The sequence below is a fragment of the Bos indicus genome, chromosome 2 (assembly GCF_029378745.1).
Source record: "Bos indicus isolate NIAB-ARS_2022 breed Sahiwal x Tharparkar chromosome 2, NIAB-ARS_B.indTharparkar_mat_pri_1.0, whole genome shotgun sequence".
NCBI lineage: Eukaryota > Metazoa > Chordata > Mammalia > Artiodactyla > Bovidae > Bos > Bos indicus.
Window position 1 is genome coordinate 111,866,493 of NC_091761.1, and position 17,629 is coordinate 111,884,121.

General features: G+C 40.3%; 1 protein-coding gene across 1 annotated transcript in view; it reads right to left on the reverse strand.

Moving 5' to 3' along the window:
* Positions 1-17,629, reverse strand: part of AP1S3 (adaptor related protein complex 1 subunit sigma 3) — a 66,920-nt gene that overhangs the window by 8,853 nt on the left and 40,438 nt on the right. Inside the window, exons 2-3 of the mRNA XM_070773094.1 lie at positions 9,799-9,977; positions 7,923-8,031 (exon numbers count right to left, since the gene is read on the reverse strand). Coding sequence (XP_070629195.1) covers positions 7,923-8,031; positions 9,799-9,977 — 288 coding nt within the window. The remainder of the gene's footprint in view (positions 1-7,922; positions 8,032-9,798; positions 9,978-17,629) is intronic.

Below are 17,629 nucleotides of genomic sequence, written 5' to 3' on the forward strand. Positions count from 1 at the left end.
CAGAATGTCTGCTCACCAAAAGCTTTCAGGCCTCTCTCACCTTCACTGCTCAACAGCACTGATACACTTCGCCAATCCCCTGCTTGAAAATCTCCTCTTGATGGCTGCCTGATGCTGCCAATACGACTCAATGCCTGCTTTCCTCCTCCATCTCTGAGGATTCTTTCCAGGCTCCTTGGATGATTTATCTCTCCCTGAACCTTGCATTCATTTAAAAAGTATTTAAAAATGCTTGAGACACATCAACAGACAAAGCAAAAAAATCTCTATCCTGCTGCTGCTGCTGCTAAGTCGCTTCAGTCGTGTCCGACTCTGTGCGACCCCACAGACGGCAGCCCACCAGACTCCCCCGTTCCTGGGATTCTCCAGGCAAGAACACTGGAGCGGGTTGCCATTTCCTTCTCCAATGCATGAAAGTGAAAAGTGAAAGGGAAGTCGCGCAGTCGTGTACGACTCTTCGAGACCCCATGGACTGCAGCCTGCCAGGCTCCTCTGTCCATGGGATTTTCCAGGCAAGAGTACTGGAGTGGGGTCCAATTGCCTTCTCTGATGTTCACATCCTAGGGACCTGCTTTCCTCTTAAAGACTAATGTTTCTCAAGAGAGCCTCTTTGGGATACATACATTCTCCTGGATGATCTCATTGACCCTCTGCAGCTGTGTCTTGCATGCAGGTAACAGCAAACTGAGATGCCTGGGCCTGATCTCTCTCAGCAGTGCTCCTCCAGTATCTTTACCCACTAACCAGACATCTCTTCCTCCATATTCCTCCATCCAAGTCTCTGAATCCCAAACTGAAGTCAAGCATATTCCTTTCCCTTTAGTCCCTACTTTGCTTAGTAGCTGCAACCTCTATCTAGCAGCTCAATCTCATTTATTCTACATTTATTCCATTCCCCCTCCCTCTCCCTTTTCTCCCTCCCTTGGTCTCATCCCTCTCAATTTGATCACCAACTCCTATGGATTCCATCTTGTACATAAGCTCATAACCCTTCCATTCTTGCTTATTTTCACTGCTGTTGCTCAGACCTGCACTATCTCATGCTTAGGACACAAGAGAGTGCATCCTAGAAGGAGTGACCTTCTCGGTGGTGTCTGTGCCCACAAGAGGCCAACGACCACTAATGTTTTGCTAAAGTGCTCATCTGGCTCCTTTCCTGTGTGAGGTCTTCTGTCCAGGACAGTCTGAATTGCTCAGCATGGCCTGGGGCTTGCTCGCTGGCTTCCTGTGCTGGCACCCACCCCATGCTACAGCTACGCATTCTACAAACTCACCCTGTTCTTTCCTGCCTTTGCTCTTTGCACATTCCAGAAATTCCTGGAACATTCTCTAAATGTCCTTTTCTTTATTCTGCTGACAAAATCAAGCTCATTTTCCAAAGACAAATTCAAAAGTTATGAGTAAAATGATTCCCCCAAATCCTCATTTCTCCCTTTGAGGTTTTTGCATCACTTCCTGTATGTTCTCTCTTACATCTTGTGTGACTGAGTATACACTTACTTATCAATCACTTCCCCTTGTCCTGTGAGCTCAGGCATAGATCTTGCCTTAGTCATCCTTGTGTCTCTGGAACCTGGCACATAGTAGGATGCAATAAATGTCTGCAGCATGAATGAATGAATCAGCCATGATACAGGCCTTGCTTTTATGCTGCTGGGGACTAATGGCTTCCCAGATCTACAGTCCTCCGATTTTTATGACTTTACATAAAACGGATATCAATATTTTAACAAATTGCTCTATATATTTATGCTTTAGGTCAATAAACTTGCAGACTCTCCATCTGAACCTAGAAGCATAAGAACAAATAAGTACAAAATCACTATAATATATGGCCAGCTCAGATAAATTAACCTAACTAATCTGCAAACATTATGGTCTCTTCATTCGTTAGAAAATATCATCAATTCAACAAGTGTGGGACTTCCCTGGTCCAGTGGTTAAGACTCCACACTCCCAGTGCAGGGGGCCAGGTTCCATCTTTGGTTGGGGACAATCCCACATGCCACATGGTGTGGCCCAACAAAAGAAAAAGAAAAAAGAAATCAACAACTGTGTGTGTGTAACACACACATCTAAATTCCCTCTCCCTACAGGGTCTGACTCTTTGTCTCTTTCCCTCTCTCTGTCTTTCGACACATATACACAAACATATATATATGTGCATATATGTATAGTTTAAAATGAGAATCTGTTCCCTGGGACATAATACTATAATCTAGGATTTCCCCAGACCGTTAGGGTTTCCTCTTAAGAACAACCATCAGAAAAAAGATGGCATTACAAAAGTACATGTTTTCAGCTTATAAACCTATTCTTTTATTTCTAGAACACTTTTACTCCAGGAATTTGAATGACAATGGAACCAAGTTTCTCAGGCAAAAATGTGGAAAGATCAGAGTATAGGTTAAAAGTAGAGCCCTGGACTGGGGATAATATTTACAGCATACATAATAGAAAGGGAAGTACACTATCCAAGATATAGAAAGAAGTAAAAGTTGCTCAGTCGTGTCTGACTCTTTGAGACCCCATGGACTATACAGTCCATGGAACTCTCCAGGCCAGAATACTCAAGTGGCTAGCCTTTCCCTTCTCCAGGGGATCTTCCCAACCCAGGGATCAAACCCAGGTTTCCTGCCTTGTAGGCAGATTCTTTACCAGCTGAGCCACAAGGAAAGCCCAAGATATAGAAAGAATTCTTGCAGATCCCTAAGATAAATACCACAGCATAAAAAATCAAATAAAGGCTGTCAAGAAGCAATTAATAGACAAGGCAAGAAATGGAAAAGGCCAATACACATCCAATGACACACACAGCCTCACTAGTTATCAGAAAAATGCAAACTGAATTAATGACCATCTGACTATTATGAAGAGAGAATACCCATTGCTGTTAAGTGTATGGATAAACAAACTCACACTCACTGTTGGTGGGATTTATAAACTTTACAAGCCATTTTGAAGGCTCAAATTGTAGTGTCCATCAATTTCAAAAGTACAAATCCTTTGACCCAATAATTCTTTGACCCAATAAAAGAATTTATTCCTATGCTATACCCAAACTAATGCACAATAATATGTATTAACAATAAGGATGACAATAGCATCATTTGTAATAACAACTGGAAGCAACTCAAAGTACAGCCATAATAGAATTGCTTAAATAAAGTATGGTCTACCCCTACTTGGTATTGTATTATATACCATGGAAATTCTATGTTTAAGTTGGAAAGAGTAAAGTAGATTTCCATGGATAGGCATGGAAACAGTTTCTAAGACAGGCTAGTAAGAGGAATGACAGAAAGTTGCAGAATAATATGCATAATGCAATCCCATTTTTTTTTTACTTAAAAACCTGTATACATCTAGGATACATAAAAAATTACAATTTTAAACAATATAGATAAACAGGAAGAAAGCACCATAGATTAGACATTCATGCACATCAAAGAAGGTACAAGAAGTAAGCAGTTACCAGAGGTCAGAAGAGGCGGGAGGTCAGGAGTTACAGTAGCAAGAGCTGGGGAACCCCAGAGTTCAAGGCAGGTGTAGACCAGGAGTCGAGGACAGACAGGAACCTCATTAGGAGAAACCAGCAACCAGAATCCTGTGAAGTGAACTTGACAGATACTAATGCAAGTCCTCTGGGAACGTCTCATACCCCACTCTCCACTCTCCGAGCAGCAACTATCCCCAAGGCTATTGACCTCATCAGCAGCCACAAGGCAATTAATTTAGTGTACCAAGTTGCAAGGGATGGGATAAGGTCAGGTGACAGGCAAAGCCAGATACTCACAACACCCACGTACACACATACATGCACACTTTGATTATACAGTTACTAGTTCCAGATCATAAGGGAACTTGTGATGTGCTGCACAAGTTCTATCCGCCTTAGAAAGAATGTTACAAATGAGCAAGACTCATATACAGCAATTCCAAAATACTATTCGCAATTCTTTGAATCTAACCCCAAAGGGTTATTGTACCTGAGAGTAAGACGAGAACTTAAGATCTAATGCAGATTTTTTCAGCTACTATCTAATTACTCAAACATTACTTCTAATTCTACCTTCAGGGTGCTGCCCCACTATATCAGAAATACACCCTTGATGCTCAAATGAGTGCCCTCCATTTTATGCAAAAGCACATGGCTTCTGTGTTAATAAACACATGAGCCCCTTTCCTTATCTTTTCTCATTTTTTTCATGTCTCTGTATTCTGGAAGAAAGCTTATAAAAGGAAGAAGCAGTGGTCATTTAATGTTATCTTTGATCCCCTAGCCTTGTGCTTGACTATGGTTTTCCTGTAATTTGGCTTGAGGGACTTCCATTATAGCAGAACACATGATGTAGGGAGAGTATCAATAATTAAATCCTTTTGGATAGACTCTAAGAAGGACCTTCCTTTACTGAATTCTGTTCTAAAGAAAATACAAAAAGTTCAAGCTACATACAGCCAGTACATAAGTGTATATATAAAACAATAATGCCAAGTATAGAGGACACAGCAACTGACAGTTTACAAAGTACTGTCAATTACACTATAGCTCTGATCCTCACAATAGCCCCCATGAGCTTTAGCAAAGTAAATATTTCTATTAAACTTTGTGCATATCATTTTTCTTATCTGTGAATCAATGATGAGCCAAATTATGGGTCTGGTTGAGAGAGCCGGCTGACACGAGGGTCCAGGAGGACATATAGCATCCCTCTGCTGACAACAGGAAAACTCCCTAAATCAAGATCAAACCTCTCTGGGACAACAACATCCACACCATCAGTAAAATCTCATGTGGCAGCCCATAATGGGAAATTGGCAGGTGTCTAAATCCTCAATCTGACCCTTATCTCTTGACCCTAAGAGGCATTGCTGCTTAGCTTCTATAAATTGGGCTTCATGCTACTTAAGGAAGACCAAAAGATTAACTAGTTAATCCCTATAAATCTCCTGGGAATTGAAAAGTGCTAGAAGAAAAAAAAAATACATAACTTAAATAAGTAGCTTGAGATTTTGATTCATCTGTCACAGGAAGGTAATATTTTCTAGGGTTATGAGAAGCTCAGTACAGGTATTTTTCTGGGAGAGTGTAAGGGTAAAATTCAAAGAAACCTTCAGTATTAACACAGAGGAAAAGAAGACCAAAGAGAAATATATTACACCTGAGATGATGTCATGAGACTCAGTATTGATGGGTTTATTCATCACAGTTAATTAATAAAAACCAAACACCTACTGGGCACAGAGCCTTAAGCTGCTCTTAGCTTAATGAAATATTCATTGAATTTTTTTAGTGCATTAAATTTTGGTCCATGACAAAGACAGGGCTTCTAAAGGTATGCCAAAATAGAATGAAAAATTAATGTTGGAGAAATTGGAATGCATTCTGATTCTGCTTATCCTTTAACTGGGTTTAGAATAAGTGAAGGTGATTCAAATTCCCTTGAGAAAGCAACGTGTTCTGAAATATCTGATATTTGGTCAAATAAGATTGAGATTCAATCCCAATTCACATTATCACTGTTGGATACATCTAAGAAAACACAACAGGTCACACCACAGTGCAGAAATGAGGGGGAGAAGGCAGGTTATGGGAAACTCTGAGCCTCAGGAGAACTCTCTTGCAAAAGGCCAAGTCGGCAGTTTATTTCAAAAGAAAGTACCGCGATGTCAGAATTCATTTGAATAACTGAAAGCACAAAATTAAATAAACTCAAGTTTGAAAACATGTCATTAAATACTTGGAAATATCTCTTTAAAAAATGAAAATAAACTTGGTGAACCAGGAGAGAGCAAAAGAAAAATGGTCTGTCTTATCACTTCTAAACACTGACCAACAAACTGAAATTTCTGAAGCAATATTTAGGTCTTATAACATCATTTACAAAGGAAAAAAAAAAAAAAGGAAGAATCATAGACAGAAAGGAAGGGAGGGAGGGCAAATTAATCTGGAAAACTTCCAAGTACTCATCTTTGTGAAAACTGTTGCAACAAATCTTATACAACCTTAACCAGTACCTCTAATGCTATTCATTCCGTTATATAGAATACACTACAGAAAACTCTTATGGAAGCAAATTCTAACAGTACTTAAAAATCTTCAGTGAACAAGGGAGTGGGGAAGAGAGTATTACTGAGAAGGACACATTTTCCTAGTCCACTAATTCATTTCTTGAGACTGCAAACTAAATAAAAAGTTTCCAGAACATTTGCTATAACTTGGCCCAGAGCTGGTTCCAAGTGTTGGAAAAAACAAACATGTAAGTCCCTGGTCATGATCTCTGGAGACTTGCAATCTGGTGTCAGGCAAATGCTGTACAAGTTGAGGATAATACAAGGCTGTTCCATGTTGCTGGAGCACTGGATATGCCATGGATAAAAAGACAGAAAAGTGAGAAGGTTGGAGAAGTGGGTCTGGGATCGATGTGCAGAACAAGAAAATGCAGGGCTAAGAAATTTGAATTTTATCCATTAAAGCTGGAGGAGAGTGACTGAGCAGGCATGTCATCTGAGATCTGTGCCTTGGAAGGATGGTGATAATGAACAAGCCAGAAAAGGGAAGCAGAGATGAGCCCAGAAACAGAAAGGGGCAGAGAGGAGGGTTAAAAAAAAAAGCAAAACTGTAATACCAGTGAGAGTGAAACAAGGAGATAAGTTTCAGTTCAATTTGAATAGACGGAGGGAGACTTAACTAAAGAGTGGAGAAAGATGTAAGAAACACTGTGCTTTTGCACTGAAAGATCCTGGGACATAATAATGCTAATCACAAGACTGAAGAGGTTTTCAGAAGATGATTTTAGTCCTTGTCACATTAAGGCTGAGATGACCACGAAGAAGCCCAGTGAAGACCGTCACCAGCAAAGTGAGGAAGAGTCACCTGGTGATGGGTTTCCAGGACAGAAAGTCTGGTAAACACACAGGAGAGGAAAAACAGCCAAGAGGGCATTTCAAAGGCAGGAGGAGGGAGGGAGCTGGGGAAGAAATCAAGTTGGGGTCTTGAGAAACACATGTTGAAAGTCAGCAGAACTCAGGGTCAGGGTGAGATAGAGAGGAGCTGATTTAAAGACAGGGTTGTGATGAGCAAGGGTGCAGGGCTGCAGAGACGTGAAGGCAGGTGAAGAGTAAAGAATCATCACTGGCGTTGACCACTAAGATTTCCTTGGAGGAGTAAAAGTGAAGTCAAGCCATCAGCTGCCACAAAGCAAACAAATTCTGGCATAAGGGCAGCTCTGAGAGTATGTTACTAGGAGGTAAATGCATGGAGGCTGGATAGCAATGTGAAGGGAAAGGATTCTGGTCTTCTTTCAATACATACAAACAATATTAAAAAACACTTGGGTGTTTAGTGAAAGAAAGCAGTGTGTGTATCGTGTCCAAGTCTTTGTGACCCCACAAACTGTAGCACACCAGGCCCCAGGCTCCTCTGTCTGTGGAATTCTCTAAGCAAGAATACTAGAGTGGGTTGCCATTTCCTTCCAGAGGATCTTCCCGACTCAGGGATTGAATCCAGGTCTCCTACATTGTAGGCAGATTCTTTACCATCTGAGCTACCAGGGAAGCCCCCCCCAAAAAGAAACCAGAGAGGGGATTAAAAAGTCATAACAGAAAAGAGAAGACAGTCCATGGAGATGAAGGGACAAAATATTAAGGAATCCTTCACAACTAAATTCTAGTTCATGAAAGCAAGGTGTCTAGTTGTGGCTCGGGCCTGGAGATACACACACCACCTGCTTCTGATAAGCTTTGGACCTTCCATTTACTAAGAATTATGGGAAGTAGGGAAAGCCTTCTGGTCCTTGGTACAAGCACAGTTCATACCTTAGACTTGACAGAGAGAGAGAAGAAATGTGATGACAGACTTAGAACTGAAGTCAAAGTTGGGGTGGAGACCAACTCATTCTAAATACCAGGACACCACTTACATTTCCAAAGTATTTGTCCAGCAACTCCACATAACGATGCACAATCTCTAGGGTCAAGAGCTCATTGTCCTGATTTTCTACTGCACAGCAAAAATATAAACTAGCATACCTTGAAAAGGAAAAAAAAAAAAAGATAACGTAAAATAGGATGACACATTACACAACCTGACAATGGTTTTTCCTATGAATATGCAGTGACCTCCTCCTCTCCAGGCAGTCTCCCTGTTCACATTCAAAAGGGAAACATCATTCACCACATTCGATACCCTCCCAAAATGTAAAGCAGCATATAGAAAAAACACGGTGGTGACTGGATCATTTCTGTTCATTATGTGAAAGATCCTCAACGAAACTGTACCTTGAGGTGCTGTGATCAGGGGACAGAGTCCTTTAACCGGGGTCTGTTCATGCTTCTTTGGATGGTGAGTTGTCCTGTCTAAAGTCCAAACCCCTGACCAAGGGGCCCAGGGGCCCACATTGCCCACCCTCTCACCTCACACTGTACTACAGTATATCCCATCCTCAGCTTGTCAAGTCCTCCCTCCCATGTGTGTTTCTTCTGCCTAGAATACTCCTCCCCTCCCCATTCATGGGGCTCACTCCTACTTCTCCTGTAGCTCTGAGCGTGGATGTCCTTGCCTTGGATGCCCCTGTCATGCATTGCTGTGCCTCCCCTTCCCCCAAAGAGTGTCTAGCACCATTCACTCTGTGTTTCATGGCCTGTCTCTCTCCGACCAAATCAGTGGCTTCCCAAAGGCAAGTACTGAGTCTGCCTTGTTCACTGTTGTTCATCCAGTAGCTGTACACAGTAGCTGTTGAGGAAACTGCTGAAGTCTATTCTTCATGTAACAGTTTAAATTACAACGGAACCCAAAGTTGTAAAAACCAGCAGGCAGAGAGAAGCAAGTATTCCCTTTTGCCTTTCCATCCCTGGGATGCTTATTACTGTAAGGTGCCTTCACTTACATCTCTCATGATGCTCATATGAGAAGCTTTGACACAGGGCCCAGCAGAAGAAGCTTTGCCCAGGCACTTACTGGTAATTTACTCCATTAAATATAGCCTTCAATGTTACCCTTGTCTTTCCCCTTCTGATTTTGTAAACATCCCTTATGAGAGCCCTTCTAATGTGCATTTTGCTTCTGCAGGGTCAGATCAATTATGTTCTGATCCTGGCTTAGGCATCAGTTATCTGGGTCTTTATGGGCAAATAACTTAACCTCTCAAGGCCTCAGTTTCCTGATCTAGAAATTGAGGTCCCTTTCTAGTATGGTCATGCCATGGCAACCAGGTGCAGCAATGAGAAGATATAAAGGCTTTAAAGTCAGAAAAAAAAATCTGGATTTTTCTGCCCGTTACCATTGAATTATTGCAACTGGGGATTAATTAGATTACTTACTTAAATTTTCTGTAACTTCAGTTTCCTCATCTGCAAATGTGAATAACAAAGAGCTTCTCATCTTTCTTCTGCATTAACCTTTTTTTCTATAGCATGTTACTAACTGAAACTGTTTTGTTTACTTAATAGGTGAATATGTTCCAAGAGACCAGGAATGCTCTGTCATTCTCTACTGCATCTACAGTCATTGGAATAGTGTTGGAAATATAACAGATGCCCAGAAGATATTTCTTGAATGTAGGCATACCTTATCAACACATAAATTATCTTAAATAAGTATCTAGAATCCATCCTAGTACATGGAAAACCATTCAATAAGTGAGAGTTCTCTTCTGTTTAGTCTACTGGTACAAACATTTGGGCTTCAGCCTTCAACGGTTACAGTAAATGATGGAATTGGTGTTGCAATCTAAAATGCTTAGGATTAAACAAACCAAACAGTAATGAGAAATTCAGTTCTCAAAAAGTTACTCACACCTTTTATAAACAAGTTTTAGCTCCTTCCAGTCAACAAAACTGCTTGTTCTCTGACCACGGGAAAGAATAATCTGAACAATTTCGCGCGTGATCTTTTTCCTTTCCTTGTCAGGGAGAGTAGTGTACCATTTCTGCAGCCGTAACTTCCCTTGTCGACTGAAGAGCAATATGAAATGTATCTAGAACAAATAAAGGACAGAAAATAAATGGAATTTGGACAGATAAATCATTCTACCATAGATATTAAAATTAAGCAGCAGGGTTTTCAAAGGATTATAAGTTGGAAAAGAGGAAAAATATTTACAGTATGAAAACTATCCCATCTGGAAATGACATTTAACCCAAAAAGAACAAAGAAATGTATACAGTGCAAACATAGCTTATTTATACTACAGGAGAGAGATAGGTTCTCTTAATTCATTTTATGAGTCACAAACTCATTATAGAGATATATCATCTCTCCATTTCTCCCACCTCCCCAGTCCTTGCAACTACTGTTCTACTCTCTGCTTCTGTGAGTTTGATGTTTCTAGATTCCACATATAAGTAACCCCATGCAGTATCTGTCTTTCTGTGCCTGGCTTATTTCACTTAACATGATGTCTTCTAGGTTCACCCATGTTGTTACAAATTACAGGATTTTCTTCTTTTGCAAGGCAGAATAATATTCCATTGTATGTATATGTATCTATGTATGCATATACACACACCATACTTTCTTTACCCATTCATTTGACAACGGACACAGGTTGATTCCATATTTGGGCTACTGTCAATAATGCTGCAATGAACATGGGGGTGCAGTTACCTCTTTGAGAAACTGATCGCCTTTCCATTACAAACATAGCCAGATGTGGCATTTCCCTCGGAACTATACCTAGAAGTAACTATCATACTCTAGGACCTCCACACTATTTTTTATGATGGCTGTACCAATGGACATTCCCACCAGCTGTGTGCAAGGGCTCCCCTTTCTTCACACCCTCACCAACACTTCTCATCTCTTGTCATTTTGATAACAGCCATTCTAACAGGTATAAGGTGATATCTCATTGTTCTTTTGATTGACATTTCCCTAATGATTAGTGATATTGAGCATCTTTTCATATACCTAGTGGACATCTACATATCTCCTTTGGAAGTATGTCTCTTCAAGTCCTCTGCCCATTTTTTAATCAGGTTATTTTTTCCTTGCTATTGACTGGTTTGAATTCCTTGCAGATTGGAGGTATTAACCTCTTAACAGATGTACGATTTGTAAAGATTTTCTTCCATCCCATAAGTTGTCTCTTTACTTTGTTGTCTCATTTGCTGTGCAGAGGCTTTGTACAGAGTTTGATGCAATCCCATTTGTCTATTTTTGCCTCTGTTGCCTATGCTTTTAGAGTCATATCCAAAATATCATTGGCCAAACCAATGTCAATGTCAAGAAATATTTTCTGTATGTTTTCTTCTAGTAGTTTTACAGTTTAACAGTTTCAGGCCTTACATTTAAGACTTTTAAGACCATTCTAAGTTGGTTGTTGTATGTGAAGTGAGAAGAGGGTCCAATTTCATTCTTCTGTATGTGGATGTTAGTTTTCCTAACCATTTACTAAAGAAACTGTCCTTTGTCCATTGGGTGTTCTTGGCACCTTTCTCAAACTAAGTTTCAAATGTAAGTTCTTTGAGGATTATTGGGCTGAGACATTTAGAATCAAATTATCTTTGGCATCACAATAAATATTTAACAATTTAGATAGTGTTGACCACATTAGGGAGAAGCCTGATTTTATTTTCAATTAAGTTTCAAAATGTGTATTTGAAATGCATGTTCCCATTTCAGTGAATTTTAAAAGTTTTAAATGAATAGAAGACACTGTGATATGTAGAAACGTACTGTGGAACCTGGTGGGTATCAAAGATTTGTTTTTCAGAAATTTTCAGATGATATGATCTTCATTTTATAAGAGATTAAGTTTTCTCAGTCTACAGTATGAAAAGATCAATTCCAGAATCATAATTTATTTTGCAGTTTTTGTTCTTTACAAAATAAAATTCATTATTGAGGCTAATTGTGTCATGGAGGGAATGATATATACTAGGAACCAAAATAATTAAAATTCTCAAACTTTACGAATATTCAACTCTTTTTATTAAAGAGATTTGGCTCTGAATGTCACAGCATATGTCATATGTCATACAAACTCAGCAGGTGGAGATACCTGAAGATCAAAAGAAACCAGGCTCTTTCTTCAGGGCATCCCCTACCCCCAACTTATAGAATTTGAGGTCTTCTTAATAAGTTATATTCTTTCTTGGAAAAAAAAACAAGACCTTATAACAAGGTCTTGAAAAACAAAGACCTAGAAAATGAATAGAAAGCAAGTTATAAAGTCCTGCTCATCTAGACATTTTAAGAAAAATCACCCTCAGTCTGGAATTTTAAGCATCTAGTTAGAACACAGCATTTTCTTAAACACCCATTTCACTATCAGTGCAGGTATAGATAATTCCATAATGAAACTACTACTACTTTCTAAGAATCATATTGAGAGAAAGATATTTTTAACTTCTAAGAAGAGATCATCATAAAAGTGACATTCTAAAAGTACAAAATTGAATGGGAATAGAATAATAAAACCTCAGGATCTTGAGAACAAGGTTCAGCTTTGGATTATCACCAGTAGATAAGACTAGTCAATCCTATTTCAAGTGAATGGTCAGATCTTTGCTAGAGAAATGAAATTCACATATTTTCTGGGTGTTGACTTTGCATTTTCTGTCAGAACATTTTCTTCTTCCCATGTAACCTAAATCTCTTCTGTTACAATTTAAACTGATTTTCCCTGATTTTATCCACAGAGCATATTAAAAGACAATATATCACTATCCTTGAAATAATAAGTAATTCTCCATATATTTGAAGACAGGCTTTAAAGTGTATCTGGAGTCTTTTCCTTCCAGAAGAAATTACCTGGTTTCATGTCTTCTTATTGGTTCTATTACCAGATTTCAAAACTATCAGTTACAATTCCTCCAGGACTGCTTCACAGATAAATGTCACTTTTAATTTAAAGAGCTCAGATCAATGCCCAAAGTTCCAGTGAGAAGCTGGAATTATTGCTGAGTTTAATTGTGGATTACTTTCTAGTTCTCTTACAACCTTCTCTCAAGATCAAGTGCCTGCCTTCTTAAAGGGATCAACAAGGTAGAAAATAAACAAAGAACTCTTTTTCATTCTAACAATGAATTCAAAGAGAAACGATGATCAAGAACATAATACCCACATTCATGAAGTCATTTTAAATATAAAAATGTGTTTCAGATTCAAAAGAAGCAACAAATAGATTCAAGTTTATCCAATCATTGCATTGATTAAAACAGTGTTGAAAGATTTCATTCTCTCAGGTTCTGCTCTGAGGAAAAATTAGCTTGTGTTGTGGTGTCTGGTATCTGTTAACATCTCAAACTGACCAAAGTAGCATGAGAAAACTGGTGGAACGAATTGTAGTGACTCACGGAAGTTCATTGCCTCTAGCAATTAATGTCGGAGAAAGCGATGGCACCCCACTCCAGTACTCTTGCCTAGAAAATCCCATGGACAGAGGAGCCTGGTGGGCTGCAGTCCATGGGGTTGCTAAGAGTCGGACACAACTGAGCGACTTCACTTTCACTTTTCACTTTCATGCATTGGAGAAGGAAATGGCAACCCACTCCAGTGTTCTTGTCTGGAGAATCCCAGGGACGGGGGAGCCTGGTGGGCTGCCGTCTATGGGGTCGCACAGAGTCGGATACGACTGAGGCGACTTAGCGGCAGCAGCAGCAGCAGCAATTAATGTTATCCAATTTATCTACTTAGTCATTCAAAGCATATTTGGATAATACGTTTCAAGAGATTAATCAAATACCATTTTTGATTAGCATTAGCTTAAAGAGTATGAAAAAAAAAGGCAATTGGAAAGTTTTTTTTTTCTAATATACACAGAGTCGACTTAAATTCAAGTTGACGTCATGAACAAACTTCATCTGACTTCAGAAAACAACACCCAGGCATTTTGTTTCAATAACATTGCTGAGAAGAAGGGAGTAATGAGAGGCTGACTGGTAATCCTCTTTTGGGAAATGCCAACTCCAGAAATAACCCTAAAATCCAATGCAGTGTGATGAGCAAGGCTGACTTCTTATATCTGGGCCAACTGCTCTGGCCTCTGGTAGGCATCTGGCTTCATCAAGATCTCCCTCCCTCATTCAAGGTTAACCTGAGATGATTTGAGAGGAAATCACATTGGCAGCTAAATTAATTGTATTTCAGAGACCTTAAAGTACAGATTATTTATTTACTCAATACATATTTACTGAGTACCTGCTATGTGCACCATGAACCTACAACATAAAACTTCTTTATCTTCTTTACCTTGAACAGCTTTTAATCATGACAAAGAGTCTAAAAAAAAAAAAAGTAAACATATTGAATTAAACCACAGGCCTTAATATCCTCTGGTGGTGGTTGGTGGTTTAGTCACTAAGTCGTGTCTAACTCTTGTGACCCCGTGGACGGTATCCCACCAGCCTCCTCTGTCCATGGGATTCTCTAGGTAAGAATACTGGAGTGGGTAGGCATTTCCTTCTCCAGGGGATCTTCCCGACAAAGGGATCAAACCTGGGTCTCTTGCACTGCAGGTGGATTTTTTACAGACTAAGCTACCAGGGAAGCCCTTACCTCTTCTATCTCCCAAAATGCCACTAAAATGACAATAGCAAAATTTCTTTAATACATTAACCCTCAAAGGCCAGGAGAATGGCAGGAGATGTGATAGCAGCCAAGAGATTTCAACAATTCTTTGGAAGATGGAAGGAGATAGAAGACTAATAACTAACTTGGCAAATTAAGGAAAATTGTAGCTTAAGAGGTAGATTCCAAAGAGGAAAGCAGAGAAAGCCTGAGAGCAGCACTTGGGGGTACCATGGCCCCGCAAACTTCTAAAAACAGGGACACTGGCTAAAGGTCTACCTACAGAGTGGTTGGCATGGACGACCTATGGCATTCCTGGGGGATTACAGTTAAGTGAGAACACTCATGCATGTGTACGCACACAGCACACATGCATATACACACACCCCACAGTAAGTTCCCAGCTGCTTTACTCAAGGGTACAGAAATTAAGTGGAGTCCAGGCAGCGGGGGCAACTCTTGGCTCAGCTTCCTCTGGCCCCCAGTCAGTAACGGGTAGCAAGCAGCTGGCAATGCCAACAAGGCTTGACTTACCCAACCTGAGAAGCTCAAATTTGTGCAAAGCCATATTTCTTCCCAGGTGGCCGAGTGGTCAAGAATCTGCCTGCCAATGGAGAAAATGCAGGTTCAATTCCTGGGTCAGGAAGATCCTCTGGAGGATGGCAACCCACTCCAGAATTTTTGCCTGGAAAACTTAATGGACAGAAGAGTCTGGCAGGCTCCATGGGGTCACGAAGAGTTGGATACAACTGAGCACATGCGCATGCACACACACACACACTTCTTCTTTACTTAAGGCTTACGTTACCTCTCAGGGAACTTACACAAGTCCACAAAAAGAAATATTTACAGACATCTGCAACCCTCCTGGATCTTAAACATAATTCAGAGCTGCAAAGCTATATATACATCTTCATCAAGTGAGAACCATGTTCCTTGCCTCTACCACCAAACCCTGTAGTACAAAAAAGCTCATTATTAATTAGGAAACTGAATGATTCCTCCCTGAAGACACTTAATGGCAGAGAAAAGATCTCTAGGTACTAACAACAGAGCCTCCTGGGCCACCTGACTATGCCCCTAGAACTGTCTATTAGCATCTCGTGGTGGTGGTTTAGTTGCTCAGTCGTGTCCGACTCTTGTGACCCCATGGACTGGAGCTCGCCAGGCTCCTCTGTCCATGGGGTTTTCCAGGCAAGAATACTGGGGTGGCTTGCCATTTCCTTCTCCAGGAGATCTCCCAACCCAGGAATTGAAGCCGGGTCTCCCACATTGCAGGCAGATTCTTTACTGACTGAGCTATGAGGGAAGCCCATTAGCATCTTAGCACCCACTTTTAAATATGAGTAGAGACCAAGGATTTCCTGACATCTGAGAATAGTCTCTAATGTCAAAGAAAGAGACTGAAAAGAAAAAATAGAAAAAAAAAGTAAGTAGTGGATACAGTAAGAAAGCACGGAACAGCACAAACTGTTACACACACACACACAGACATGAGTATGCTCAGAGAGTTCAAAGAAGATGGAGTTCCTAGATCAGTAAAACAAAAGCAGGGTTCTATGGAGGAAAAGAGACAAGAAAAAAAACTCCTGTGAATTAAAAAGTACGATAACCAAAATAAAGCCAAAGGACTCTCCGAGAAATAAGAACAAACAGAAAAACAGAAGGAAAATTAGAGGAAAAGACAAAACTATTGAGGAGTCAACCCAGAAGGTGCAAAATTCAGAGAGCTAAAACAGAGATAATGGGAGAAAATATCAAAGAAAGAATTCAAAAACTGTCCTAGGTCTAACAAGATGAGATGTCAGATTAGATAGGCTCATCATGTGCCCAGCACAAAGAATTTTAAAAGGACATTGCATGAAAGAACTCTTATGATAAGGAGAATAGCTTAAGAGATTCCAGGAGGACAAAAAGTTCACACTCAACAGATAAGCAATCAAAGAGCATAGGACTCCTCACCTGCAGCTGTTAGAAGACTAGATGTCTACATCCAACCAAATTATCAACTCAGTGAAAGAGAGGAAGAGACCTTTGACTTTTCACCCTTGCATAGACTAAAAATGAAGAGAAAAATAAAGAAGAAATTTGCATCCAGCTTCCCTGGCAGCTCAGTGGTAAAGAAATCTGCCTGCCAATGCAGGAGACACAGGTTCCATCCTTGGGTAGGGAAGATCCCCTGGATAAGAAAATGGCGATTCACTAACAGTATCTTTTTCTGGGAAACCCCATGGACAGAAGAACCTGGCAGGCTACAGTCCATGGAGTTGCAAAAGAGTCAAACACAACTGAGAACTCAACAACAAATATCTTCCTTAAGAAGCCACTGGAAGATGTCTCTCAGCAAAGTGTAGGAGAGAGTTAGATATGGTTACCTAGAGTACGGGTTTCCCAGGTGGCACAGTGGTAAAGAGCCTGCCTGCCAATGCAGGACCCATAAGAGACATAGGTTTGATCCCTGAGTCAGGAAGATCCCCTGGAAGAGGGTATAGCAACCCACTCCAGTATTCTTGAGGCATCAGAGGATGCGATGGCTGAATGGCATCACCGATGCAATGGACATGAACTTGGGCAAACTCCGGGAGACGGTGAGGGACTGGGAAGCCTGGAGTGCTGCCGTCCATGAGGTCGAAAAGAGTGGGACATGACTGGGCGACTGAACAACAAGAACCTAGAGTACAGGGACCCCAAAGCAAAATGGTGGTGAAAGGAAAGACCAGAACGACAGCCACATACCAGATCAAGAAAGCGACCATTTCGGATGGAAGTGGTAGACGCTGGAGGAAGAGGTGGGGAAGGGAGTGATAGAATTTATAGATCATTTCATTCCTTTTTATAGTTGGAAAAAAATATCAATAGTCATCTGAAAGATCTGTCAGATGACTGGGGGGAAAAATAATGATAGCTATATAGAAAACCAGACAGTGGAAAACATACTTAACAACTTCAGAAAAAGAAATGATACAAGCAAGAAATCATAATCTTAGTTTTTAAAACTACTTTGGGAGAAAGAGAAATGAGGGAGTATGTGTGTGAGCAGAAGAGAAGTACATGCTCAGTTACCATTAGTCAGGAGATAATGTAAAGAATTATGAGTAGGAAAACGCCAGCATAAGC